Source organism: Buteo buteo, unplaced genomic scaffold (assembly GCF_964188355.1).
Source record: "Buteo buteo unplaced genomic scaffold, bButBut1.hap1.1 HAP1_SCAFFOLD_216, whole genome shotgun sequence".
NCBI lineage: Eukaryota > Metazoa > Chordata > Aves > Accipitriformes > Accipitridae > Buteo > Buteo buteo.
This window is the reverse complement of record NW_027439380.1, coordinates 19,336-46,600: the sequence shown is the minus strand read 5'-3', so window position 1 is coordinate 46,600 and position 27,265 is coordinate 19,336. Positions and strand designations below refer to the sequence as shown.

Below are 27,265 nucleotides of genomic sequence, written 5' to 3'. Positions count from 1 at the left end.
CCCTGTGAGCCCTGGGCCCGCCCCCCACCGCAGTTAATGTTCTCAATAAAACGGTTTTTCTCTCTTCTGAGTATGTCCGCCATCGGCTGTTCTGGAGCGGGCAGCTGCTGTTTGAGGATGACCCCTCGGGGAGGAGTTTGGGATTGTGCCTTGTCCCAGCATCCTTGCCGGCGCGCATGAGGGCTGGGTTCAGGTGCTTTAGGAGTGAAAGCAAGGCACAGAGTTGCACAGGAGGGTGGAGGTTGGAAGGGAGCTGTGGAGGTCGTCCAAGCCCTCTGCTCAAGCAGGCTCCCTTAGAGCAGGTTGCCCAGGACCACGTCCTGGTGCGTTTGGGCTACCTCGGAGGAGCAGCCCCATGAGCTCCGAGCGAGGGCAAGATGTAGGCAGACACGGTGGCCAGGAAGGGCTGAAGGTCCTTATGCAGCCACCGTCACCTGCAGCTTGCTGCTCCCTGCGGCCATCACCCTTGCACAGCGAGTGCCGGGCAGTTTCTGCAGAATCCCCTCGCTCATGGCAACGGTATAAACCCAACCGCCGTGCTGGGCGGTAGGAATGCGTCAGCTCGCCCCAAAAAGCTTTGGAAGGGGCTCCAACAGCAGCCGGACTGCTGAGGCTTTTGTGCGCCCCGGTGTGATACAGGGGATGCCTGCACCCTGAGGGAGGAGGAAGGATGAGCACTCTCCCCGTCCGTCCGTCCGTGGGTAGGTAACTCTTTTGCTCACAGGTTGCGGTGGTTTAAGCCTGGCCGGTGGCTGAGCACCACACAGCCGCTCGCTCCCTGCCCCCCAGGGGGATGGCGGGGGAGAATCGGAAGGGTGAGAGCCCCGACCGTATCGCCACAGCAGGCTTCGCCCTCCCGGTGTCCCATCACGCTGGGACCCCCCACAGCACTGCCCAGTGACACACTGGGGGGAGTAGGGGGCACTGGGGGGAACCGAGGGGGTCACAGGAGGTTACAGGTGTGTGGGCAGGGGGCGGAAGGGGGGCACTGGGGGACGAGTGGGGAATGGCGGGGGGACCTTAAAGGGTCAGCAGCGGCACAGGGGCCGAGCAGAGGGACGGAGAGTAGCATCTGGCTGGCCCATCGGACCCCTGCCCGTTAACCCAGGCCCCACTGGTGCTGTTCCTCACCCCCAGCGAGCCTCCGCACATCTGCAGGGGGCAGGGGCAGCTCCACACAGGGAGGCCACCAGCAGAGACGTGGTTTTGTCCCTTGGGCTGCTGTGCACGCTGGCCCGGCTGCGAGCCCACGTGAGCCTCAGCCCCCTGTCCCGCGGGTCCCACCACACGCGCGTGACCCAAACGGAACGCTCTGCAAAGTTCGCTCAAAGGAAGCACGTGCTTCCGCCTTGCCCAGTCCTTCCTAAAGGTGTTCCTTGGTAAAGGTGAGGATGTAAGCGGGAACGGAGCCCCTTTCTGGGTTGAACAGCAGGCTGAGGGGGGCTCCTGCTGTGGCGGGGGCACCGGCAAGGGCCAAGCTGGCCAGTCTTCCTTCGTCCCGGTCTTCAGAGGTGGCAACCTCCTGCGTGCTCTGGGCTGGCACAGCCTTGCCCGTGAGCCAGAGGAAGCTTCCCTCTCCCCGAGTCCAGAGTCCTGCCCCATACACGGCACCCTGGGGCAAAGGGCAGAGGAACCAAGAGGTTCCCCTCCTTCGCAGGGTCCCCAGCGTCAGCTGTAGCATCGCGCCTATCCTTTGTAGTGCCCAGAGCCTCCTGTTTCGGGCCGAAATCCTCGGTTTTCGGGTCCAAACCCGCCTTTGATGACCCCCAGCCTTTCCTCAGGGCCCACAGCTCCATGCTGAGGCTCTCAGCCCTAAAGGTGGAGTTCGTTGCCTGGCAACCTCCACCCAGCAGTCCCTGGGGAGTCAGTGGGCCCAGGACAGCCAATCGCATTTGAGGAGGCGGGGGCAAGGCATGTGATCGATAGGTAACCCACCAGTCAAGCTTCGAGGCCTGCAGGAGAGGTGGCAAGAGGGGAAAAAGCCGGGCTCCCTGCCGGGTGTGTGTGTGGGGGGGGTGTTGGTTGGAGGCGGGGCATGCCCGCTCCACCAATCACAGCTGGCAAGAGCAAAGCAGAGACGACTGATGAGCCGCCTGACCCATCACTGGATGGGAGGAGCGATCTCATGCAGCCAATCGGAGGAAACATCGCCTCAGGGAAGGGCGGGCCCCAAAGCAGGGCACAGTGGCAGCCGAGGGGAGCGATCCTCCGAGGCAGCACCGCCTGAAGGGAGGAGACTGGCAGCCCTCCCCAGCTGTGCTGACCCATGGGAGAAGAAGGTGGGGCCTTCTCCTGGGGCCAGGAGTTTCCTCTAGGCACCTGCAGTGCCGAGGGCTCCGGCAGTCCTGGGAGCTGAGTGTGCCAGGCGCAGGGCAAGCGGCTGAGCTGGGCGTTCTCCAGCGGCAGGCATTTGGACGAGGGGGGCTCGGCGGGAACCCGTCTTGCCCTCCCGCTTCTTCTTGTGCTTCTTGAAGTGGAAGCACTTGTGCAAGGCTCCAGGAGGAGTTCATTTGGTGCCCGCCCTTGCTAATTGCAGGTGGGTGGTCTGCAGCGGGCAGGGAATGGGACAGGACTGCTCGCAGGAATGCCGTGGGAGGGGAGGTCCGTCGCTCAGGGAGACAAGGATGAAGGGTGGGCATTGAGGGTTGTGGTGCTTCTCTTCCCAGGTCACCATTACGCGTGAGGAAGCTCTGCTTCCCTGGCAGTGGCCGAACATCTGCCTGCCCTTGGGAAGCCCTGAGGAGCTCCCTTCGGGAGTCTCTGTGGCGCAATTGGTTAGCGCATTTGGCTGTTAACCGAAAGATTTGGCTGTTAACCGAAAGGTTGGTGGTTCGAGCCCACCCAGGGACACCTCTCCCCTCTTGCCTGCCTATGCCACAGTGTTCTAGCCTTGTTTAAGGTCCCTTCCAACCCAAAGCATCGTATGGCTCTCGAAAAAAACACAGGCTCTTCAGTCCCCTCAGCAAAGCCAGAGGAAGGAAAGAAAACTGATAGCACCAGTTCCTTATTCTGATTTGCCTGCCCAGCTTGGGGAGCAGGGCTTAGCTCCCACCTGAGCTCAAGCCACCACATAATTTGCCTTAGTTCTACTTTCTCTAAAGACACTAACAGTAGCGTGCTCTACAAACATTTCTCCTTCTTCTTGATGGTCCTAAGACTCATTTCTTTACTCTTAGTAAACTTAATTGCTTTAATGTTCTGCCTTTCACCTGACTTGATCCCCATCCACTGCTGCTTGTTCTTCTCCAGACTCCTGCCTTCAGGCACAAGGGCCTGGGACACCCCACCCGTATCAGTCCCCTGCCGAAGGAAAAGTCTTCTCTTCTGAGAGAGAAAAGAAGTCCCAGTCTTCCCAGGGACAGAGCTGGGAAGGGCTGTCTGGAGCAAGTCTTTGCTAAAACTGTTTGAGGACCATGAGCAAATTCAAGGGATGGAAAATCCTGCATTTCTGGGCCTGGGGGGTCCCCAGGGTGCTGCTGCATCCCCAGCACATGTCCCCATGTCACCGGAGCCCTCTGTGAGGTCACAGTGGTTGGGCTCTACATCTTCCTCCTGGGGCTGGCGCTGCCCCAGTTGCTCATGGCTTTTGCCTGGAGGAGCAGCGTGTCGATCCGTGGGATCCTGCTGCCCATGCGGAGGATGAGAGCGCTCAGAGGTGAGGGGCTGGTGGGAGGCTGGGGTCTGATACGTGCTGGAGGCAGTGTCTGTCCCAGCCGGGTGCTGGGGGCTGCGTCCCATCACCTCTCATCCTGCTGCCAGGCACGTCCCAGAGGGTCCTGGATCCATCCTCTCCCTGCCCTCCGTGAGGCAGCTGGGGACCGCTCAGAGGTGACTTGGGCTGGCCGGCTCTTGTCAGGGCTGCCCAGCCCCAGCCCTGCCGGCCTCTCCTTGCGGAGCCCGTGTCCGTCCCCTGGCCAGCTCAGGGCCCCTGTGCTGGACTCACTCCAGCGCATCGCTGCCGTTCTGTCACTGAGGAGCCCAGGATGGGCCCAGTCCCCCAGGGTGGTCTTCCCACTGCCGCGGTGAGGGGAAGACTCCCTCCCCTCATCCCACTGACTTCCCTCTTGCCAGTACAGCCCAGCACAGGCTGGTAGTGCTGGGGCAGTCTGGGAAGATCCTCACCCCTCCCTGGCGCGAAGCCCTGCAGCCAGCAAAGCCATTTCTTTCTTTTCTTGCAGCTCTCTGCTCATGCGTGCGTTCCCAGTCCAGACCTGCGCGTTCTGAGGACAGAGGCGGTGTGACGGGGACTGTCCCTGCGGCCGTCACTACCTTTGTGGCCGTCGGGACTTCTCTGCTAAAGCGACTGCAAGACCATGAGGTGAGGTGGGGGTTGAGGGCTCCCCTCCATGCCCCTGGCTTCCCCGGGTGCCGTGGCAGAGGGGCGTCTCACCTGACAGCACCTCTGCCCTCCTGCAGGCGCTTTGTCCCCAGGCGCCAATCCTGCTGCTCAAGCTGGACTAATGCCATTGCTCCCCACTCCTTTCCCCGGGAGCTCCCAGTGCTGGGGCTCCTGCCCGTGCGAGGAGCAACACTGGGCCCCAAGGCGCAGGGTGCTCACGGCTTCCCCTCCTCGGGGCATGGTCTCGTTCCCATGCCTTCCCCTTTGCCACGGTCCATTTGGATCTCTCAAATGTACAGGACAACATACGCTGTGATTTCAACTTTATTTCATGAGCTCAGTAAGAAATACAATGAAAAAACATGACAGGGGCTCAATTCCCTTCTCCCAGACTCGTCTATCACGTGAATTCACTCCTTCACCAGTCAAGTCATAAGGTTTCATAACTTATAATCTGTAACTCTTAATATTGTGCACCTATGAGCAAAAAAAAGAATTTTTTTGCTATGAACCTATGAGCCAACCGAGAGAGCGCTCACCCTTCCTCCTCCATCACGGTGTGGGCGTCCCCTGTGTCGCACCGGGAAGCATGAAAGCCTCAGCAGTTCAGCTGCTGTTGGATCTGCTTCAAAAGCTTTTTGAGTAAGCTGATGTTTTATACCCTCCAGCTTGGAGGCTGGGTCTATACCATTTCCTTACGTTAGTGGATTTTGAGGAAACTGCCAGACAAAAGGTAATGGCTGCCGGAGACAGCCATCCGCAGCTGGTAATGGCTGCATCATGGCCCTTTAGCTCTCTCTGGCCACGCGTCCTGCCTACGCGGTGCTCTCGCTTTGACCTAATGGTGCTGCTCCCAGCATACACCAGGCCTTAGCAGGAGCTGGGTTAGCCAAAATCTAGGCAGGAGTTGAGTGAACAGTCACACCCTTCCTTGTCCGGCACTTTCCCCCTGACCTCCGCCATCCCCCGTTTTCAGGAGTGACCGCCCAGGCTCCCATGTGGCCTTTTGCCCCGGTGGAGTCGATCTCCCTGTCTGACTCTCTGCTCGTGTCAGAGGCACCGTGGAAGATCCTGCTGTTCCCCGTGGCTGTCCTGACCGATGCCTGCAACTCGTCCCTCGTGCCCGTGTCACGCAGATGATTTGGGGGGCAGCAGGTCTCTGTCGTGGCTCCCTGGGAACAAGGGCAAAGCAAGTCCCATCACTCCCCTTTGTGGTCCGTCCCCAGGGTGACCGAGTGGAGACGTACCGGGAGCTGGAGAGCGTCTTGTGGGGAGACGACGGCTGTTTGACGAGTGGCGTTGTGAACCGCCTGATAGCAGAGGCGTTGAGTGACATGCGAGCAGCCCAGGTGAGCTTGTTCTCTTTCAAGGCCACCCAAGCAGCCTGCCTCTGCCCCTGGTTTTGGGGGAAATACAGAGTGGCGCAGAGATGTTCCTCGGTTGTTCAGACCCAGCAGAGGTCCTAAGGGAGAGGCTCTGGGGACTCGTCGTGACAGGGAATTTGGAGAGGGGAGTGTTGTGTTAAAGGGTAAAGACTTTGGGCAGAAAATAACCCCCCTTGCGTTCCAGCTTGTCTTTAGATGTCCGAGGGGCTGGGGGCGGCTAGGCTTAGATTCTGGGTGATGCCCAATTCAGCACTGTAAGTCCGGTTGCGTTCAATATGTTGAACTAACACGATTACGGACGCACAAATAGCGCACTGTACTTTCAGTTTAGTGGCGTTCAATGAACTATCACAGCCAGACTTAAGGAGCTTGGTTGCATTCAATGAACTATCACGGCTAGATTTTAATGAATAGTACAGTTTATTAAAGCAACAGGAGTACAGGTTCTTTTGGATTGCCGATGATAAATACACTGTCTGCAAGGCACGTGCAAATAATAATACAGTCGACTACAAGCGCATTAAATTATGGAAGGAAAAGAGCTCTAAAGAATTCTAAGTTTCCCGGGAAAGCACTCGGTACAGCCGAGTGTTCGAATCTCACCCAAGAGGTGTCCCTCTGGGGGGAAGAGAGGTTCAGCCTGTCGACTGACCCCAGAAGGCAGTGATGTCCTCCCAACTTGTCCACGACGGTATCTTCCCTAATAGTCACCCTTTCTTTGGGCCTTTTTACACTATTTTCCTATTTAGGTGGAGCTCGAGTGACTCCAGTCATGCATGCCTTTACTTTGATTGGTATTAAGTTCTCTGGCTTTGCTTTTAAAAGGACATGCTAGAAAAAAATTCAGAGCGCAGGCTCAGTGAGGGGTGGTTGCACTTTGGAGGCGGGTAGCTTTTGGGATGGAGGTGTGTTTTGGTATTCTAATGAGCAAAGTTCACCCAGAGGACGTGATGTTGCGTGTCAGTACCCCAGGACAGGGCACTTAGGAGATAAATCAGAAGTAGGGCAGTAGATCGACAGAACCCCCATGATTTTACCTCCTTGCTTCCGTGGATTCAATGCAGGGACCTACCCTTCCTATCGTTCCAGTTCCCTATCCCTGCGATAACATCACAGAGACTGGCCGTGGCGTCTCCGCTCCACTCCACCCTCCGTGTTACTTCTCTTAGGGTCAGCACACCAAACTGCCTTGGTGTTGCTAACATCTAAGGTTGCAGGTTACATTGCACAGAGAATTATTAGGGAACCAATTCCTTGCGTGTCCACTGCATTCCACCCTGGAGGTTTTGCCTTCCCTCAAGGGGGTGCGGGGAACATACTGATAAGTCGCTTCTAGCAGTCACTCCACAGGGAGGCAGGGAACTGTGCAGAGAAGCGGACTCGGGGCTGTTTCTAACTGAGCGACAGCTGGGTTCAAGCTCAACACTGTTTGTCCTGCTTTGAGGAAGGGCCGTGGCAACCCACCAGCCCCACGGAGAGGTCCCAGGGGGGTCTTGAGTCTGTGGCAGTTTGATCCTGGCATCTGCATGGAGAGGGAGAGGGGGCAGCAGCACAGGGCTGTTCTGGGGCAAAGCCTCCCTCATCTCGCCAGGGAACTGCTCGCCTATCCCAGGGTACAAGAGGCAGCAGCCGCTCGGCCCCGAGCACAGCTGTCCCGAGGGGTCTTGCAGAGGAGGTGGGGTCATTCAGCCTGCCCTAGTGCCTCAGCCTTTTTCTCCGGAGTGTTTAACCTGTGACGCTTTTGCAGGGTGTGACAGGTGACGTGAAGATGGCCGCTAGTGACGTCCTGGTAGCTCTGGCCCGCTCCCACTTCCACTTTGTCATGTCCGAGCTCCAGAGCCACCTGAAGGCCATGAGGAAGGTCCCTGATGAGATTGTGCTCCTCACCTTGGGCAAAATGGCCCGCAGCTATGGTATGGCACCCTGGGCCTTGGGTAGAGATCTGTGATAACAAGGAGAAGGGATCCTCCCCCTCCCTAAACGCCCTGTGTTGAACTGGGGGGCTACGGAGTTGCCGTGCCTCCTTGCTCCGCGCCAGGGCCAGTTGGCAGCTCTGCCTTATCAGCCCGATCCCAGTTCCCAAAGGGTGGGAACCTGTTGGAGACAAACCCGCGGGGTCTTGGCCCCCCACCGTCCTCCCCGTTTCCCCAAAGGGCTTCCCCCCGGGGAAGGCAGCCCGTCCCACACCCTCCGGCACGTCCTGCGTGGCCCAGCAGCCCCAGCCCTGGCAGGGATGGACCCCAGTCTCCCGTGTCTCTCACCGACCCTCTCGGTCCCTCTGTCCCTGCCTCCTCTGCAGCCCTGCGGTGCATCCCCTTTGTGGGAATGACGCTGCTCGCCCTGCGCACCGTGCTGACCCAGGTGGGGAGCGGCGAGGTCCTGCATGCCATCTGCAGTGGTGAGTGTCGGCTCCTTGGCTGGGGTCTTAGGGGCAGGGGCGGCCTTCGATGCCTCCATGTGATCTCAGAGGGAACGTGGTGGGTGTGAGCCCGGGGCAATCCCAAACTGCAGCGAGTGTGTAGGAGGAGCGGGGGAAGGCCAGGAGGTTTCTGTGGGCGGGACGCGGCAGCGCTGCACGGAGAAACTCCTGGGTCCCTTCCCACGGTTTCTGTTCCCCCGCTTCCCTCTGGGATTAAACTCCCTACTCTGAAAGGGCGAGTATGAGGGAAGGGAAGGGAAAAGGGAAGGGAAAAGGGAAGGGAAGGGAAAAGGGAAGGGAAGGGTGTGCAGTTGGAAATGCTGGAGGGGAAGGGGCCGTTGAGGAGGAGAAGGTGCGATGGGTGTGAGGAGGAGAGAAACGGTGGGGTGTTTGAACCCAGGCACCTCAAGAGCACAGATTGCCCTTGGATCCAGATCCAGATCCAGGGAAGCCCTGCTGAGCCTGGGACCGTCCTTAAAGCAGGCTTGGGCGTGAACGCAAGGTACCGTCCCTGCTGCAGACTCTCACATGCTCCCTTTTCCTTTGTCCTGGTGCAGTCCTGGAGCAATGGTCGAAAGGAGTCAGTACATACCTCTGCAGCTGGGAGCAATGCCCCTTCCCTCGCAAGGGGGTAGCACAGTTCTGTGAAGCCATTTACCCGGTCTTCCGCTATGTGGTGGCAAATTGGCTGGACTGCAAGGAGGAAGAGGTGAGAAGTGCTGCTTTCCACGCCCGGGGCTGCAGCAGGGATGTCCATGGCGCTGGGTCCGTCTGTGCCCAGTGGGGTGCGAGCAGAGGGCCGAGGGGAAGGGGGCTTCCCGACGGGAAGCAGCCGAGCCTTGGGGCCTTTCTGCAGGGAGGGCTGGGGTAGCAGGGTGGGGAAGTGCTCTCTCTCCTCTGGAGCGAGCCCTTCTTCTGCAGGGCAGAAGGGAAAGGGAAACCCCTCCCAGTGGGAAGGGCAGACCGGTGTTCAGGGGATGCTGAGCACTAGGCAGACCTTCAGCCCTCCAAGCGGAGCCTCTCCCTTCCCTCTTCAGGACAAGCAGGCTGTCCTCGGGGCAGTGGCTGCCATGCTGGGGGTCCTTCTGCATGAGGAGCAGCACCGAGAGCAGACCTGGGAGCAGCTCCTCTGGCTCCTGCAGCAATACCAGGAGGTCCGAGACAACTCCCGGCTCACCGAGGTGAGATGTTGCGCAGGGCCTGGCGTGGCTGCTGGGGTGGGTCTGCGCGAGTGCTAAGAGGCACTGGGGAGCTGTGGGGTGCCAGGAGGAGCTGGGAAGCCCTTAGAGAAGGAACAGGAAGAGCAGAGGAGGCCTGAGGTTTCCTGGGCTCTTTGGGCAGAAAAGGAGAAACCCGGGGCAGGGCGGGAGGGAGGCAAGAGTCCCTGGGGCTCATCTGCTCAGGAAGGGAGGCACTGCCAGCTCCCTGGGGCTCTGTGTGCAGGAAGAGCTTTGCCCGAATGCCCAGGGCCACGTCCAGTCCCATGCGGCGACTGGCGAGGTCTGATGAGTGGGAAACTGAGTTGTCAAGCCCGGGCTCCGTTCCGAGGAAGGAGACCCTCTTGATGCTGCTCTGCTCGTCAGGCTTTTCCCTGGGAGCTGATGTTAGGGGCTCCCCTTATCCCAGACGTGCTGGGTTTCTCCATTCCCAAGGGCCTTTAGGTGGCTTGAGCCTCCTCTTCCCCCCCGTTCTCTTGTAGAGCCTCAGCTATGTCCTGGAGATCCTGGAGGGAGTTCAGACCCCAATGCCGCAGGGCACGGCTCTTGCCATCAGCACCGCTGTGCGCCGCCAGGTAAGGGGAGCCCTGCGCCCTGCCGCAAGCCTGGGGCCTGCACCCATGATTGCCACGGAAGGGAAGGACCTGCCGGCTGGCAGGGCAGAGCAGGGCGTTCCTCCACTGGGACCTTCCTGCAGGCCTGGAGCATGCCAGGACTTCGATCCAGGTGCCATCTTAAGGCTGCAGGAGGCCTGATCCTGGCTGTTTGGAACGGGCCTGAGCGGCAGCCCGGTTCCCACAGCCATTTCCCTCTCGGCCAAGTCGCAGGAGGACTCTGGAGCGCCAGCACCCTGAGGGCAGCCTTTCAGCGCTGCTCAGCCTCAGCTCCTGGGCAGCCTGGGCTGCCGCAAACCTCTGTGTGTGCCCGGGGCCACCGTGGGGTGGGCTGGGTTTCGGCTGTGGGTCCCATGCCCAGAGTGCCCAGGGAGAGGAGAACGGAGAGCGCCATTACTTTTCGGTCCCTCTCAGCACTGATGCTGCTTTCTCTAAAATGGATCTTGCTCCCACAGCTCCCTGATGTGACCGAGGAGGCTGGCCTGGCCCAGAAGGCAGTGCTGTCCCGCTGCATCATGCTGCAGGGTAAGGAGAGGAGACTGGGCGATGGCCCGCCGTGCCGTGGCAGCTCTCTCCCTGTCCTTGGCTGTTGGGGACAGCTGCCTGCTGATGCAGAATGCGATTTCTTCCCCGCAGCACGAATGCGCCCCGAGGAGACAGGCATGTTTCTGCACTCCCAGCTGAGCGGTGGGAGTGAGGCCGGTCGCGTGGCAGCCCTGGGCCTGCTGGGAGCGCTGGCCCGCGCTGACGGTCAGTGCCACAGACCAGGGACGCAAGGCAGGGGTTGGGGCTGCTGGGCTGACAGCAGGAACGGGCCGAAAGTGGTGCACCTGCACCCAAAGGGAGCTGCGAAGAGCGGGTCCCCCAGCCGAGCTGACGCCCCGCAGCAGGGCTCTCCCCCGGCAGTTAGAAATGCCGGCACACCAGGGACGGCGCTCCACGGGCGTGTAACACAGGCAGGCTGGTGGGCGGGCAGGTGGGCTGCTTTGCACAGGAGCTGCTCGTACCCGTGCTGTTTCTCTTGTTCTCTCTGTTGCCATAGCCTTCGGTCCCTGTAAAATAGCCTCTGGAAGTGGGGTTGCTCCGACTACGCCGCTGCTTCCCGTGAAGCCAGTCAGGCCCCGCTCTTCTGTCCCATTGGAAGCTTCAGGGGATCCCTTCTGCCACTGGGGCTCTGCCTCAATGCACACCTCTCCGTATCTCTTCCAGCACCTGCGGTGAGAGAGAAGCTGCCCCAGCTGGTGGAGGCCATGCGCGCCTTGTGCAGTGACCCCAGTGCCCAGGTGAACTGGTTTGGGAAGAGAGGGTGCCACCAGGGGAGGCAGAGAAACCCTTTCCCTTGGGACAGAGCCAGAGGGCCTGGGGAAGTGCTGGCGCGTTGCCCAGGTGGTGGCTGATGGCTCCTCCCTGGGGAGAGCTGGCAGGGCAGAGCGGGGAGGTCTCTGGGCTCTGCGGGGCAAATGCCCGTCCAGCCTGGTGCTGAAGCCCAGCCCTGACGCCAGGAGCGAAAGCTTCTGCCGTGGCCTTGCCACCTCTCTGCGAGCCACAAAGGCGCAAACTCTTTGGGTTTTGAACAGGAGGGTCATAACCACACTCTCCCCTGGCAGGTGCGGAGGGCAGTTCTGGAGTTCAGCAGGGAGCTGCTCAGCTCCGGATCCCAGAGCTGCTGGCCATGGGATGTGGTGGGGCACATCTTCAGCGAGTTCAGCCGGACCTCGGGCACACTGGTAAGGGCAGAGCAGGACACCCAGGGCTGGTTGTTTTGACCAGTGCCTGGACCGTGCTGAGGGCTCCTGCCGGCGGCCTTGGCCTTGGAGAGCTCCATGCTGCAGAGCCATCGGCGCTGGCACTGCCGTCAGAGCCGCTTCCGAATGGCCGTTCCTCGTGGGTGTCTGTGCCGATGTTGGTGGAGATGTCAGTGGATGATGTGGGTTTACACCTCGGCATGCCACCCAGCACTGTGGTGCCGAGCTGTGCCCACGGGCGCCTTCGGCAAAGCCGCCTTGCAAAGGGAGCGTCTTGTAGGGGCAGGACGTCTTCCGTCCTTAAATGCTGATGGACGGTGAGCAAAACACAGCCAGTGCGGACAGGTGGGCCTGGCTAGAGGAGCTTTCTGTGGTGTTCTCGTGCTCTGGCCCTCCAAAGCACACCCTGCCCACCCAGTAACAGTCTGGGGGCCCACATCCCTTCTGGCAAGGGGACGGGCCGTTTGGCAGTCCCTGTGGTGAGCGTTTCCCAGCATTCAGCTGGGTGCCCAGGAGGTGAAAGCTGGGGATGGCCGAGCCTCCCGCTGACTCGCCGAGGACATTCCCTCTGGCCGCACCTTCCCTCTAGCTGGGAGATCCATGTGCGTCACTCTGAGGCTCGGGGAGGCTCTGCTTTGGGAGCAGGGCAAAGGAAAGGGCTTCTGGGTGCTCCTCCACATCTGTCGGGCTGGGTGTGCTGCCTCCAGGGCTGGCACTGAGCACAGCCTTGCTGAAGGGCACGTTCCTCACCTCTGCTTTGGTGGCACGACAGCAGCATTTGGGCCCCAGGGGACCGAGTCGGCAAGCAGCGGCACTGTCTGCTCCCAGGCTTCCCAGTCCTTCCCAGGGTCTGGGACCCGGTCCTCGAGCTGGGTCCGTCTGGCCATCGGGAGGGGGGCAGGCACAGGAGCAAGAAGAGCACTGGTGAGGGGTGCCTGAGCCTCATCAGTTGGGAGCTGAAGGTAATTGGGGGTTTGCCAACTCTGTCTTACAGGTGGCAGGAGGCCTTTTTGCCTGGGAAAACCCAGAGGATGGAGCAATTCGAGCCCTGTGCCTGGACATCGTGGGCTCACTGGACGTCACTCTGAGAGGGATGACCAAAGTAAGTTGCCCTCTGTCCTGCTGCTGTGGCCGCTTCTTGCCTTCAGGACATTTTTCCGTGTGCTCCCCCATGCCCTGAACCTGTCCCCTCCTGCGCTGAAGCGCACCAGGCTCAGTGAAATGCAGACCGTCCTTTTCGTCTTCGCGCTGAGCGGAAATGCCAGTGTGGCGAATTGCCCGGTTCTTCTCTGCAGCTCCTGTGGCCGAGGCTGCTGCAGTACGTGGTGCCAGCCCAGTACAGCGGCATGCTGATCCCGCTCTCCCGCTGCCTCCGAGCCCTGGTTGAGAGACGGGAGAGAGCGGGGTGCGAGGAGGAGGAGGAGGAGCCGGATGCCATGGACTCCCAGGAGCAAGGTAGGAGCCCCAGCGAGTGCTGCTGCTGGGTTTGGCCAGGGGTCAGGCCAGCCCGCGTCTCCCTGCGCCCCACCAGCCCTGAGCAGGAGCCCAGGAAAAGCAAAGGGCAGAGACAGGCTCTGCTGCTGGGCACGAGGGGCTCTGCCCTGCGTGGCCCCTTGCCCGGCGCAGAGGCCTGGCTCTCCTGCTCGCAGCGCTCTCCTGGTGAGCCGGGGCTCGCTCCTGGCCGTGCTGGAGCTGCCTTCATCTCCTGCTGGGCAGCCCTGGGGAGCCCCCCAGCCAGCGCTACTGCAGCGCAGCTGCTCTCAGCCCTCAGCCCTGTGTGGGGCTATCGGAGGCGTGAGGCTCGTCGGCTCACCCAGCCTTTCTGCCTCCCCACAGCCCGGCTGCCGGCTCCCCAGGCCCTGCTGGCTCGACTGCTGGTGAGTAGCGGGGCCCTGGGGAAAGAGCTTTTCTGGCCAGGGGTGGTGGGAGATCCCGGGGTAGAGATGCTGTTGAGGCCAGCGCCGGGAGCCCCCAAGGAGGAGGCAGCATGCCCGAGCCCATCAGGGATCCCACTCCGTTCTCAGGGCTGGCAGCACCCTGGGTGAAGCCGTCGGCTGCCTGCTGCCAGCCAAGCGGCACCGAGCTCCCTCCCGAGCTCCCTCCTGGGAGAAGCTGTGGCTCTGGCGGCAGGAGCGACCCTTCTCTCCTGCCCTCCTCTAGGTGGTGGCGGCAGCTCCTTACCCGAGCCGCGAACGCGCAGTCGCTGCCTTGCAGCTGCTGCAGGCCCTCCACGGCAGGATCCACAGAGGCTTGGGGGCGGCGTGGGCGACCGAGATCCCCCTCCTGCTGCAGTACCTGGAAGGTAAAGTGCGGGTGGGGAGGGAGAGGCTGGAGGGGAGGGAGGGGGGCAGGAAAACGCAGCTGCCTGGCGCGACGGAGGGCAATTGTCCCCAGTTCCCCAGCACTTGCTCTGCTGCCTTTCCCCTTCCAGGGAGCCGGTGCTGAGGCTGGGGGCAGCTGTCCCCTGGCATCAGTTCGGCCCAGGGGATGGAGGGGGCCGTTGATGTCCCCTCGGAGGGCAGGTGCTGGCATCACCCAAGGATGGTGTCTGGGAGAGGGACGTGACTGGTGCTCCTGGAGGGGGTGCAGCCCTCGGCTTTGGAGGACCAAGTCCCCAGGCCAGGCGAGGTTTGCAGCAGCTGTCCTCGGCAGTAGCCTGGGAGAAGGGCTGGAAATGGGCAAAAGGCAATGGGTGGCTCGGGAGAAAATGTGTGTTGGGACTGGGTGGTTGGAGTTGTTGTGGGAGCTGCAGTCGCTCAGTGGGAATCTGCTGCGGCCAGTGCGTCCTTCCCCAGATTGAGTCAATGCCTCTGACGACCGCCCCTGGGATCCCTCCTGTGTCTTTGGCCTCGCAAGGGCTTTCGCGTAGGCCCTCTCTAGCCTGATGGCCTGGGACTTTTGGGAGGTCGGACTGCAGAGGAGAGCGCCAGACTCGTCTTTGGTGTGAGCTTAAATAGCTGCGAGAGCTTTTGCTTCCTCTTGCTTCCTAGGCAGAACTGAGAGCTCCCTGGCCTCTGCAGAGTGGGAGCGCCGTGTGCTTAAGGTATAGCATCCTTGCGGGGGGTGTCACAAATCGAGGGGGGAGAAGAGGCAGCAAAGTTGTGGGAGGAAGCTCGGGGCTGCTTGTGTAGGCACCAGGAGGTGGGGGCACCTCCTGAGCACCCTGCGCCTCCCCCGGCAGTAGGTGCCTGCCCACTCAAGAGGAGCTGCTGCCTGCACACGTGCCACGGCTGATGGCTAATGCCCTCTAACGCTGTGGCACGCGCCTTAGCGCTGCCTCCTCCTCTAAGTCCGGCCTGCCGGGGGGTCTCACATGAGGCGTTAGGAGAAGAGGGAAGCTGGTGAAAAGAGGCTTGGGTGGGGTGAGGGAGGAGACTGCCGTTCCCGGCAGCTCTCCCCCGCAGCATCCCGGGACACGTGAGCGTGGAAAGGGCCCTGGCCAAGGTCTGGGGAACACTCGCTTCCTTTCCCGTTCACACCAGTTTCTGCGAGCGTCGCTGGAGCCCGTGGAGGACAAGGCCTGGACCGTAGGCCTGAGCCAGGAGCTGAGCCAGCGGCTGGGCAGCTCTGCTGCCGGCTCCTGGGAGGAGGTGTGTGTCCTGCCCGGCACTGGGGCTGGAGCTGGCGCTGGTGCTCTGCCCACGCAGGCAGATTTCACTGCTTTCCTTTCCCTCGTCCCCAAAAGGCGTTTCCCCTGGGCTGCCCCAGCGGCTGGCCACAGCCTGGCATCGTGGCCGGCTCTGCCTGCTCCCGGAGGTGGTGGGGTCCATCTGGGGCCAGCCCTCTCCTGACGGGTCGGGCCATGACTGCATCTCGGGCTCGGCTTCTTCTCTTTCAGCTTTTCCTGTACAAGGCTCTTGGGACGGTGCTGGCAGCTTGTCAGGACCTCAGACACGTCCAAGGGCAGGTGCTGAGGTTCCTCCAGGAGACAAACCCTGTGGAGCTGTCTGAGGCCAAGGTGAGGTGATGCTCCTGTCCTGAGCAGCCCCTGGATTTTCCTGGGGGAGAGGGAGGGCTGCTCCTGGCCCAGCTCCAGACCTCCTTCCTTTCCCCGTTGCTGCTGTTTCCGGCTTGCTGCAACGTCCTGCCCGGCCACGGTCGCTGGCCACGGCTGAATGCCTGGACTGGAACCGACTCCCCGTTTCTCCGTGGTTGCAGGGAATGATTTCTGTTGTGTCCCACGCTGCCGAGAGCCACTTCCACCTGGTCTTGGGCACGGTGACTATGTTCTCTGCCGCTTTCACCAGAGACTGGTCCCGCCAGGCTTCCACGGGCTGGGAGGTAAAGGAACGAGGGGCTTGCTGGTTGGCTTTCCTTTTTTGGCCTTCTTTCCACTTCTACGCCTGCAGCAGCCACCCTGTGGCAGCTGCCTTGAGATTAACCTTCTTGGAAGAGCTACCCGAGACCTGTGTTTCAGAGGGGACATCCTGGCCTTGGGGCCCCTGAGGGGTCTCTGGAGAGGATGGGGTTTGGCACCTGGTGGATCAGAGCCACCCAGCTGGGGCAGCTGCAGCAGTTGCTTGCTTGCTTGCTTGCTCGCAGGCACATTGCCCTGACTTAACTTCAGCAGGAGCTGGTGACAAGGGGGTGGGCACAGTGTGACACTCTGCCCCTTCCTCAAAGCTGAGGGCTGGGAGCAGGAGCCTGGTGAGGTCTCGTTGGCTCTGCTCCCCACCTGGGGGCTGTGGGGAAGCCTTTCTGGGCAGGGCAGGGCCCTGCAGAGAGAGCAGTGCAGCCTGGCCTGGGGAGGTGAGCAGACCGGGCTCATCTGCGCCACTGACCCGCACAGGCTGCACGGCTCTGAGCAGGACCGTGACAGGCTATGTCGGGTACCTGTCCGCAGAAAGGTTCCAGACAGCTCCCCGGCCTCTCGAGTCAGTGGTATAACAGCCAGCAGCGGGTGTGATGCTGGCTGCACCTCCTCCCTCTCCGAGAGAGAGAACTCAAGCTGCGGGGTGGGAACAACTCCCAGCCCCAGCACTCGCAGCTCGGGGAGCTGCTGGGAGGTGCTGGGGGAAACAAAGAGCTGGCGAGGGTGCGGGGCAGGGCCTGCCGCAGGAGCCCGCCGCAGGAGTCCCGGGGCTGATGTCTCAGGGCATCTCTGTCGACACAGGTACAGCGGCGGCAGAAGATGGAGCGAACCCGGACCATTCGTGCTGCTCTCATGCGCACCTACAGCGGCATTGCGCTGCATGCCCCCAAGGAGCAGCTGCTCACCTGTGTGGATAAAGAAATCATGGGCAACATCCTGAGGCTCTCCAGAGATAAAGAGAGGGTAGGAGCACAGGGCGCGTAGGGTGGGGATGCCCGGGTGCCCCAGCTCCGGCCCCTCGGGGCTGGGGTGTACCGAGATGGGCGGTCTCTTCCTAAAGACCTCCCAAGGAGGGGTTTGTCCTCAGTGTCCAGATGCAAGCCCTCTGTGGCTTCTCCCTGCCCGTGCTCCTCTTCCACCTCTCAGCCCTTCAAAGAGTTCAAGGGGTGCTTTGCTCTCTTTGGCCTCAGGACTTGCAGCTCAAGCTCGCCCTGGTGCAGAGCATCACCGAGGTCAGTTGTGCCATCCAGGCTGTGGGCGACTGCGGCAGCTTTGAGCTCTCCTTAAAGCAGGAGGCGATGCGGACCCTGCTGGTGAGTGTCCGTAGCTGGAGCCGTCACACGGGGGAGTTTTGGGCTGTGCCGTCAGCCTGGTTTCCCCAGAGGCATGATGGCCTCTCGGCTTCACGCGAGCTCCTGGAGCTGTGTCCGCAGCTGGTGGGGCCCTTGGGTGCTGGTACTGGGTGGCTGTGGCTGAGGAGCAGGGTCCCTCCTGCAGTGCCTTTGTGCCTTTGGGGTTCCGTGGGGGAGATGGGGCAGCGTCTGCCCAAGCCTGGCAGCAGAGCCTGTCCCCGGGGCGGCGGGAGGGCTGTCCCGTGTCCCTGCCCGCTGCCAACTCTGCACTTGTCTCTGGGACTTGCAGGACTGGATAAAGAGGGAGCCCTGGGACTCCCTGGTGTATGGAGTGTTTCAGGCCCTGGAGGAGTTGAGGTGAGGTCTGTTCCCCAGGCTCTGGGCACTCCCAGTGTGCCCCAGCCCAGCTTGAGCATGGGGCCAGGAGCTGCTGGGGCTGTGGAGTGGGAGGGTGTTCCCCATTCCAGGTGTCTCCCAGAAGAAGGGAGCCCCAGGGGTTCCTTAACCTGGGGGGGGTGGGGGGGTTGCCTGCTGCCTGGGAGGAGGTAGGAATTGCTGGAGCTGAAGGCAGTGCTCGCTGGCATGGGCTGGGGGGGTTGGATTTGGGGCCCTCGATTAGGAGGGACTCAGTTGTGGTTTAAACCACCCTGGAGAGGGCTAGTAAATCCCCTTTCTGTTTTGTCTCCCTTCTTCCTCTGGCCAGCAAGCTGAGGCCGCCTCTGAGCGGGAAGGAAAATGGCAACCTGCTGGCAGTGTGCTGCCAGAGTGTTTTGTCCCATCCTTCCGAGGAGCAGATGAAAAAGGGAAGGAAGAGTGTGAGGGCAGCTGTGAACATGGAGGTACCCACCGGCCAGTGCCTGCCCACCTCTGGGTCAGGATCCCACCTCAGCACGCCCTGGCAGCCCCCATGATGCATAGCCTCAGCTCTCCTTTGCTGCTTTTAGCTTCTGCACAGGAGAGGCATGGAAGATCTGGGCCACCTCATAGAAACCCTTCTGGAGGCTGAGGCGACCTCTGCCTGCTTTTGCAAAGTGTTCCACGTGAGTAGCCACGGGGCAACAGGGAAAGCGTTGCCAGGGCAGAGAATCGAGACCTTAGTGGGTGATAGGAGGTGGATACCTTTCCTCCAGACAAATGGGGCTTTGGCTCCTTGCTCTGGGGCTGTGCATCTGGCCGGGCCTGGGGGTCAGGAGTGCCTGGCCACTGCAGCCTCAGGACAGGCAGCGAAGTGGGCCCTGGTGGAGGGAAAGCCAAGAGCCAGCCCTGAGCTGGGCGAGAGCAGCCCTGGGGGGAAGGCCGGAGCAGGGAGACGCCAGCAGGGAAGCAAGACCTGACACAGGGCAGAGGCGGCTGCATAGCGCGAGGCGGTGAAGGCTGCAGGGCCGGTGCTTGGTGGGGCGGGGGATGCGCCAGGAAGGGGCCAGAGAAGAAGGGAGAGGGAGAGGGATCTCGGGGAGAGAAAGATTCCTGTTGCGAGAGAGATGCCCCCTGCCCCAGGTCCTGAAGGGCTGGCTCACCTCAGCCAAAGAATGGGAGCGGGAGAGAGCCCTGCGGGTTTGCACCCACGTGCTGGGCGCTTGCAAGGAGCGATGTGAGCTCACGGTGAGTAGGGACCCTCCGCGTGCCCTGGTGCCCCATTCCCACCATTCGTGGCCCTGGAAAGGAGCCCTGCCCAGCTGGGTGCTGGCTTTCGGGGCCCCTGGGATTATGGGGCAGCCCTTCTGCCTGGTCGCTGCCCAGGGAGCAGGCTGGGCAGTAGAGGCGAGCGGGCGCTGGGACTGCCTGCAACCTTTTTCCTGCTGCTGTCCCCTGCAGAGAGGATGTCCCTACAAGCAGTTCGGCTCCCTGGTGGGACTGCTGGGGTCTCTGACCAGCGACTGCCTGGACACGTGCCACCAGAGGGCATGGGTCTGCCTTGGCTACCTTCTCCAAATGCAAGGTGAGGAGAGCAGGCGCTTCCCAGCCTTGCTCAGCCCGATCCTCCCTCCCTCCCTTCCTGGCCTGGCGCCACCGGGGTCCCGTGGAGGGAAGGGGGAGGCAACGTGCTGGGCTGGTTTTGTGCCCCCACCCTGTTAGCCCTCTGCCCCCCTGCCCATCTCAGGAAGGATCCCTGAGAGAGTGTTGCCGAGTCCCACCTCCCCGGGGCGTGCGTGAGGTTGGGTGGTCAGGGCCATCCCTCACTGCTGTCTGAGAGCAGGACGTCGTCACCAATGCTGGGGACTGTCCCCCTCCACGTCTGTCCCTCTCCACGGTCCAGGCAGGAGAGACAGAGGGTGGTCAGACAACTCGCTCGGATGAGGTCCCCGACGTTTCAGAGGGTGCCTTCCCCCTCGCTCCCTGCCTTCAGCCTGGAGAGACAGGCAGCTACCCAGGCAGTCTCCAAAGTCATCCCTGGCAGGGAAGAAATCTCCTGGGGAGCACAAGAGAGGAAGCCAATTTGCTGCCCAGAGCAAACTGGGCAGGGAGGAGGGATCTGAGCTGCAGGCCCAGAGCGTGCTGCAAAGGGTTGAGTTTGCACCCTTTCCTCTTCAGGCAGCAGGGTCTGCCTGTGCTGAGGAAGTCACAGGGAGGTTTCCTGCCTCCCAGAGACGATGGCGGCCTGTGTGGGAATAGGGGACGCAGCTGCTAGGAGCAGAGGCTGCTGAAACCCTGAAGCCCCAGCAAAAGGTTTAAGGAGGAAGAGGGCTCTTTCCAGCCCGGGGTTTGTCAGCCATTTATCAGGCTCAGGAAATCCCGCTGCCCCAAGTTCAGGAGGGCCCTGGCTTTCCCTGTGGCCTTCCCTGCCAACACGGGGGTTCTCCTTTATTGGTATCTGGGGCCAGAGGTTGGCTTTCTGTAGACGTGACTCCTCTTCTCTCCTGCTGTTTGTTCCAGCCAAGAGCATGAAGGTGCCGCAGGCAGATGAGATCCGGTGCCTTTGTGAGGAGCTGAACAGCCCGGACACCGAGACTTTTGCGGAGACCTGTACCCAAATAACAAAGGTAACTGGCCCCGAAACAGTGGGGTGGGGGCCCAGCTCCTGGGCTCCTGCACGTCTCCCTGCTCCCCTCCAGAGTCTCTGTCTCCAGAGTGGGCTGTCCAGGACAGCTGTTGTTAGCAAGTAGCAGGAGGCTCTGAGGCAAGACCGTCCTTTAAGGCACGCTGGAGCAGACACCGTGATGTGTGCGTTTGCACACACGTGTGAGTGCTCTTGTCAGAATACCAATTTGGTATATAAGCAAACAACAAGGGGGTAGACACTTCCAAATCGGTTAGCTGCACCAGATGTAAACAGCACTGTAGGCACAGCAGGAGGGCCAAGAGACTGGCCCCTCCGTGACTGCTGAACTAACAGTCCCGTCAAGTTGCCTTTCCTTTCCGAATCGCTGGGGCAGAGCTGTGATGCGGGCTCTCCTGTTCCTGACTTCTCTCCAGGCTGTTTGCAGGTGCATCCCTGCAGCACAGGCTGTGGACTTTCTGACTGCCATCCTGGACAGCTTGCTGCATGTCATGCCCCCACGTGCAAGAGCAGTGAGAAAGTGGGTGTTCATCTTCCTGGTGGAATGCAGAGAGGAGATAGTCCAGGAGGTAAAGGAGAGCTTTTTTTCCATTAGACTTCATCTTTTCTCCTGTTGGCTGTTGCACTGCACCCTGTGCAGTTGGCATGGGCTCAAGAAATGCCGCCTGTGTGCCGAGCCAAGGGGCTCCTGATGGTCCGAGTCGTGCATTAGCACCCGCTGCTGGCGCCTGCTCCGGCTGGTGACAAGGCTATGGGCACTTCTTGTCCAAAGGCTGCCATTGGTCCGGGTCCTTCCCATGAGTGAGGCACTGGGAGGCACCAGCCTTGCCATTCCTCCCCTTCCTCTGGGGTCACTGTCAGTCCTCCCTGCCCTGGGACCCACCTCACCCTTCTCTTTCTTCACTGGTCCCCAATTCCATCTACTCTGAGCTTTGCTGGGCACGCTAGGTTTTCCACAGGTTGCATAGTTGTTCATTGCTCTCATTGCTTTCCCCGACTGTGGTGTTACCCAGCCTGTGAGGTGCCCTTCCTTTAGCCACTAGTTGCTGCCCATCTGTAGCCTGGGAGCCTCTGGCCTCGTGCTGTGCCTGCCCTTTCAAGGCTCCTGTTCTCCTCCGCTCACGCTCTGCTGCGCTCCGCTTGGGCTCTAGGGCCACCAGTGGCTCAAGCAGTGCAGACTAACTCAGTCTCAGGAGGGTAGAGGCAAGGAAAAGCGTCCCTGGAGAACGGGGTTCCTCTGGAAGGAGACATGTGCGCTTGCAGAGGCCCTGCAAGGCATCTGCGGGGTCTCAAAGAGCGTGTTTGGTCGTGGTCTTGCATCGCTACGGACACGTGGGGAGAGTTAGCCAAGCGCTGAGCGTGAAATGGGTCCGTGTCCTCTGTGTGCACACAGGGCACGCAGCCGCTCATGGGGTTGGGCCTGGGCACATGCAGCGACCGAGGCTGTGCATGTGAGCGTGTGCATGCGTGTGCGTGTGTGCATGCAGGTGCACGATTGCCAAGAGCACACTGGGCTCCAGATGTGAGCCAGGGTCAGGCAGGGTGGAAGGCGTGAGGTTTCGAGCTGGATCTGGACTCTGTGTCGAGGCAGCAGGCATCGCTCATGTGCCGAATGACTCTGCCTGGGCCCCACAGGAGGGGGTAAAGGAGCCCTTCTTTCTCCTCTTCTTCCATTCAGGTGCCAAAAATCCTGAACACCCTTTACAGCTACATGCAGCAGAGCACCCACAGGCCCTTCCTGCTCCGTGCAGTGTTTCTCCTCACCCGCTTTCACCAGGAGCCTGTAATCAGCAGTCTCCTCCAGAAGAGTCTGCTCATGGACAGGTACGGGCACTACCCACCTCCCCACTGTAGTCAAACAGGGACCCTGCAGCTTCCTTGCCCTGGGGGGGTCCGGTTGAGAAGCAGGTCTTTTTTTTCTGCCCAAGCAGTCTGGAGTGTTGCAAGACTGCGTGCTTGTGTCTCTGCTGTGAGTGGGGCATTGTAAGCCCCACTGCAGGTGAGGAGGTTTGAGGGCACCGCAGGACCGCAAGGATACGGGCTCAGGGGTGAACGTCTCTTCCCTTGCAGTGACACGGTGGAGCTGTGGAGGAGCCTGGGGAGAAGCATCCTTGGGATTCAGATCCTGAGGTGCTTAGTGGAGAAATTAAACAGAGCAGGAAACGACCGCCTGGGGACGGACTCCTCCCCTTGTGAGCAGCACAGCTGTCAGACTGCTCTGGAGACTCTGACGGTACGTTCAACGGCAGACACCTTTCTGCAGCTCGGCATCTGCTTGCTAACTCACGCTTGGGCGCAAGGGAGTCAGGTGCCCTTTGCGGGTGCCCGTGGAGATTCGCAGGGCGCTGTGCTGGGCCGGCCTCAAGGAGTGCGGGGAGCCAGGGCAGTTTGGTACTCCTGAGCCACAAGGCTGTCGCAGAAGTGACAAGTGCGGACAGTGACCCCCCACCCTGGGCAGGCGGGGGAACCAGGCTGGTGGGAAAAGGCCTTCCCTGAACAGGTGGTTCTTGGTCATGTTTCTCTGCAGATCACCCGTGCCATCTCCGAGGTGGTGTTTGCCCTGAGGAGCACGGAGGAGCTCAGGCGACTGCTTCCCCACCTCCTTCCCAGCCTGCTCAGGTGGGCCAGTGAAATGCTGGGTGGGGAGAGGCAGCTTTTGCTCATGACCAGCTGGAAACAACTGCATGTGGAGAAGCCGTGCAGGTAAAGAGCCGAAGGGGCAGATGGAGGGGCTGGCTTCAGTTCCCCGTGCCAAGGCATGTGCCTTTGTGGGGCTGAGGGAGGGCTTCGCCTGCCCCACTTCCTAGATGTGGAAAGCGGTCGTCGCGGTTGGTTTTACTTCTGTTCCTTCGTGGAGCAACTCCAGCTCCCAGGCAGGAAGGTCTTACGCAGCTCATACTGCGGATGGCCGTCCTCTTGCCTCCTGCATACCCTTGTGTGCACAATAGCATTGCACTCCCTCAACGGACCCCCGCTGGAGCAGTGACTCTTGCGGGCACTGGTGTCATTCTTGGCCAAAGGCTGGTGGGAAGAGGTATGAGGTGTTGGCCTTGGTTGACACCTAGCGTGGAGTCAGTCTAGAGGCGTGGGTTTTCTTCTGCTTCGGTGGGTCTGGGGCATGAAGAAAATGCCAGTGTCGTTAGCTGCAGTCTGGAAGGCTGTGAAGCATCATTCCAGGGGTATTTAGCTCTGCTGCAGATCAGTCTTCCCCGAACCTGCTGCGATTTGAGAGTTCTTGGGGTTTCTGGCGGTGGTGCTCTTTGGACTTGTTTTGTTTGATTGGGTTTGTTTATTTTGCACTTTGTTTCTTTTGCCAGGATTTTCCTTTCAGCTATAAAGTTGGTGCTGGGCAAATGCATGGCGCAGAAATGGACGCAGCTGCTCGAGATTTGGGGAGTGTGGGCTCGCCTGGAAGTCCCCGTGGCTCACCCTGAGGGGGTGCGTCTCCTGACCAGGTAAGAGCCCCAGGGATGCATCTGGCCAACTCCTGCAGGGCTGTGCCCAGGGAAATGGCCGCTGGGACCCTCCCGGCGTGCCCGGGAAGCCGTCGGGAGCTGAAGAGTAGTGTCTGCATCAGCGCAAGTGAATTTTGGAGGCCCAGCCTGTGGCCTTCCTGGGTAACTGTGTCCCTCGCTTGTGACCCCTGCGCAGTGTCCTGCTCAACGCTGGAGTCGTCTCCCCCTGTCTGGTGAAGAACCTCTTGCCGTGGCTGAATTCCTGCTCAGTTCAGCTGCGGATGACAGCTACAGCTTTCTTTGCTGAGGTAAGGCAGGAGATGGGGAAGGAAGGGGTCAGAGGACTTTTACCGAGATACTGCTGCTTGGGATGTCTTTTTTTGTGGGAAGATCCCTGGCGAACGGGTCCCTGGAGCGGGGTGGCCAGGGGAGCACCTGGCCGGGACCAGGTCCCCACGGCGCTGCCTGTGGTGTTGTTCCAGATCTCTCGGGACCGCAGGACGACAGGGACCTCCGAGCGAGGCAGGCACTAGAGCAATCCCTCCGCAATACCTGGCCCCAGCCAGCACCACGGAGTTAATTAAAGCTCATCAAAAGACACCGAAAGGGGAGTGTATCTGTTCTTTCCCTAATAGCACCCTGGCAGCTGGTGAGACAACGTGTGGGTGACACCGAGGCTGGGGGCTGCCAGCTGTGGGGCCCCTCTCAGATCTTCCCGGGCTGGGGACAATGGAGTCATGCCAGGACAGAGCCCAGAGCAGGGGTCTCCCCGTGGGGTCCTGGGGCCTTGGCGTGCCCTCCCACTGCCCATGGGGATCCCCTCGCCACCCCTCCCACCGCGGCACGACCACCTCCAGCACCAGCCCGCGCTGGTGCAGGGAACAGCCCGCGAGAGCCCCGACCGTATCGCCACAGCAGGCTTCGCCCTCCCGGTGTCCCATCACGCTGGGACCCCCCACAGCACTGCCCAGTGACACACTGGGGGGAGTAGGGGGCACTGGGGGGAACCGAGGGGGTCACAGGAGGTTACAGGTGTGTGGGCAGGGGGCGGAAGGGGGGCACTGGGGGACGAGTGGGGAATGGCGGGGGGACCTTAAAGGGTCAGCAGCGGCACAGGGGCCGAGCAGAGGGACGGAGAGTAGCATCTGGCTGGCCCATCGGACCCCTGCCCGTTAACCCAGGCCCCACTGGTGCTGTTCCTCACCCCCAGCGAGCCTCCGCACATCTGCAGGGGGCAGGGGCAGCTCCACACAGGGAGGCCACCAGCAGAGACGTGGTTTTGTCCCTTGGGCTGCTGTGCACGCTGGCCCGGCTGCGAGCCCACGTGAGCCTCAGCCCCCTGTCCCGCGGGTCCCACCACACGCGCGTGACCCAAACGGAACGCTCTGCAAAGTTCGCTCAAAGGAAGCACGTGCTTCCGCCTTGCCCAGTCCTTCCTAAAGGTGTTCCTTGGTAAAGGTGAGGATGTAAGCGGGAACGGAGCCCCTTTCTGGGTTGAACAGCAGGCTGAGGGGGGCTCCTGCTGTGGCGGGGGCACCGGCAAGGGCCAAGCTGGCCAGTCTTCCTTCGTCCCGGTCTTCAGAGGTGGCAACCTCCTGCGTGCTCTGGGCTGGCACAGCCTTGCCCGTGACCCAGGGGAAGTTTCCCTCTCCCCGAGTCCAGAGTCCTGCCCCATACACGGCACCCTGGGGCAAAGGGCAGAGGAACCAAGAGGTTCCCCTCCTTCGCAGGGTCCCCAGCGTCAGCTGTAGCATCGCGCCTATCCTTTGTAGTGCCCAGAGCCTCCTGTTTCGGGCCGAAATCCTCGGTTTTCGGGTCCAAACCCGCCTTTGATGACCCCCAGCCTTTCCTCAGGGCCCACAGCTCCATGCTGAGGCTCTCAGCCCTAAAGGTGGAGTTCGTTGCCTGGCAACCTCCACCCAGCAGTCCCTGGGGAGTCAGTGGGCCCAGGACAGCCAATCGCATTTGAGGAGGCGGGGGCAAGGCATGTGATCGATAGGTAACCCACCAGTCAAGCTTCGAGGCCTGCAGGAGAGGTGGCAAGAGGGGAAAAAGCCGGGCTCCCTGCCGGGTGTGTGTGGGGGGGGGGGGTGTTGGTTGGAGGCGGGGCATGCCCGCTCCACCAATCACAGCTGGCAAGAGCAAAGCAGAGATGACTGATGAGCCGCCTGACCCATCACTGGATGGGAGGAGCGATCTCATGCAGCCAATCGGAGGAAACATCGCCTCAGGGAAGGGCGGGCCCCAAAGCAGGGCACAGTGGCAGCCGAGGGGAGCGATCCTCCGAGGCAGCACCGCCTGAAGGGAGGAGACTGGCAGCCCTCCCCAGCTGTGCTGACCCATGGGAGAAGAAGGTGGGGCCTTCTCCTGGGGCCAGGAGTTTCCTCTAGGCACCTGCAGTGCCGAGGGCTCCGGCAGTCCTGGGAGCTGAGTGTGCCAGGCGCAGGGCAAGCGGCTGAGCTGGGCGTTCTCCAGCGGCAGGCATTTGGACGAGGGGGGCTCGGCGGGAACCCGTCTTGCCCTCCCGCTTCTTCTTGTGCTTCTTGAAGTGGAAGCACTTGTGCAAGGCTCCAGGAGGAGTTCATTTGGTGCCCGCCCTTGCTAATTGCAGGTGGGTGGTCTGCAGCGGGCAGGGAATGGGACAGGACTGCTCGCAGGAATGCCGTGGGAGGGGAGGTCCGTCGCTCAGGGAGACAAGGATGAAGGGTGGGCATTGAGGGTTGTGGTGCTTCTCTTCCCAGGTCACCATTACGCGTGAGGAAGCTCTGCTTCCCTGGCAGTGGCCGAACATCTGCCTGCCCTCGGGAAGCCAAAGGCAGAAATCAAGCAAGCAGTCGGGATGGAGTTGCAGGAATAGTCGCCACCTGTCGACCCCAGCTGTCGCCCCAGTTCATTCTCTGTGTGGAAAGGCAGTTCAGGGTGCCAGGAAAAGGTAATTTAAGGGATCTCCACTGCTTATCGGTTCTGCTGACTCTCATGACTTTACTGGCATTGTGGCATTTGGTGCTAATGCCAAAGCTCTTGGGGAAATCTGTGTCAGGGTATTGGCATCTCTTAGGGTTGTGATCCTGTGGTAGGGGGGAAAGCTAAAAAAATGAGACACAACTGTAAGTAAAGAAGCAACATTGAGGGGGGGGGGGAAAATACATTTTCCCAAAACACTTTTGAGGTTTAGGGATTTGGTTTGAGAACTCTTGTTTTGGTGACACACTTGCTAATAAGTCCAAAAAGAGATTTATCTTTGCTTTCATTGAGATTTTGACTTGAGTGCAGTTAGTGATCTGCTGTAACCTTAAATCACTCCTGTCATCTGACCAATTCTCTGTTTTGTCTCTACTACTGAGCTGATTTTCTTTTCTCAAATGTGGCATAAAATTTGCATGTACTTCCTGGAAATTGAAAGATTTAACAGTGCTTTGTGGAGTGCTA

The 27,265-nt window shown here is 60.8% G+C and overlaps 1 protein-coding gene and 1 non-coding gene across 2 annotated transcripts; both read left to right on the top strand.

The window, feature by feature from the left end:
• Nucleotides 1-2,756: 2,756 nt before the first annotated feature.
• Nucleotides 2,757-2,850, top strand: TRNAN-GUU (transfer RNA asparagine (anticodon GUU)). Its single transcript has 2 exons — nt 2,757-2,794; nt 2,815-2,850. It is a non-coding gene; the product is annotated as a tRNA-Asn (tRNA).
• Nucleotides 2,851-3,601: 751 nt separating this feature from the next.
• LOC142028244 (maestro heat-like repeat-containing protein family member 2B) lies at nt 3,602-25,837 on the top strand. The gene is made up of 34 exons (XM_075022211.1): nt 3,602-3,655; nt 4,179-4,318; nt 5,566-5,688; nt 7,472-7,637; nt 8,024-8,122; nt 8,701-8,852; nt 9,181-9,324; nt 9,843-9,935; nt 10,430-10,499; nt 10,611-10,724; nt 11,184-11,257; nt 11,582-11,701; nt 12,714-12,821; nt 13,015-13,596; nt 13,880-14,021; nt 14,710-14,762; nt 15,202-15,309; nt 15,558-15,677; nt 15,878-16,000; nt 16,833-16,994; nt 17,222-17,344; nt 17,673-17,740; nt 18,087-18,222; nt 18,328-18,423; nt 18,881-18,985; nt 19,199-19,322; nt 20,258-20,364; nt 20,798-20,950; nt 22,060-22,205; nt 22,452-22,614; nt 22,909-23,084; nt 23,699-23,836; nt 24,033-24,144; nt 24,319-25,837. Exons 1-34 carry the CDS (start codon nt 3,631-3,633, stop codon nt 24,367-24,369), a joined length of 4,416 nt encoding a protein of 1,471 aa, XP_074878312.1. The 5' UTR covers nt 3,602-3,630; the 3' UTR covers nt 24,370-25,837.
• Nucleotides 25,838-27,265: the final 1,428 nt, after the last annotated feature.

Coding starts and splice junctions, on each gene's coding strand:
- LOC142028244 (XM_075022211.1), top strand. CDS start 3,631: ATGCGGAGGATGAGAGCGCTCAGAG. Junction 15,678..15,877: donor TGGAGCTGTCTGAGGCCAAG/GTGAGGTGATGC, acceptor CCGTGGTTGCAG/GGAATGATTTCTGTTGTGTC. Junction 17,345..17,672: donor AGGCGATGCGGACCCTGCTG/GTGAGTGTCCGT, acceptor TGGGACTTGCAG/GACTGGATAAAGAGGGAGCC.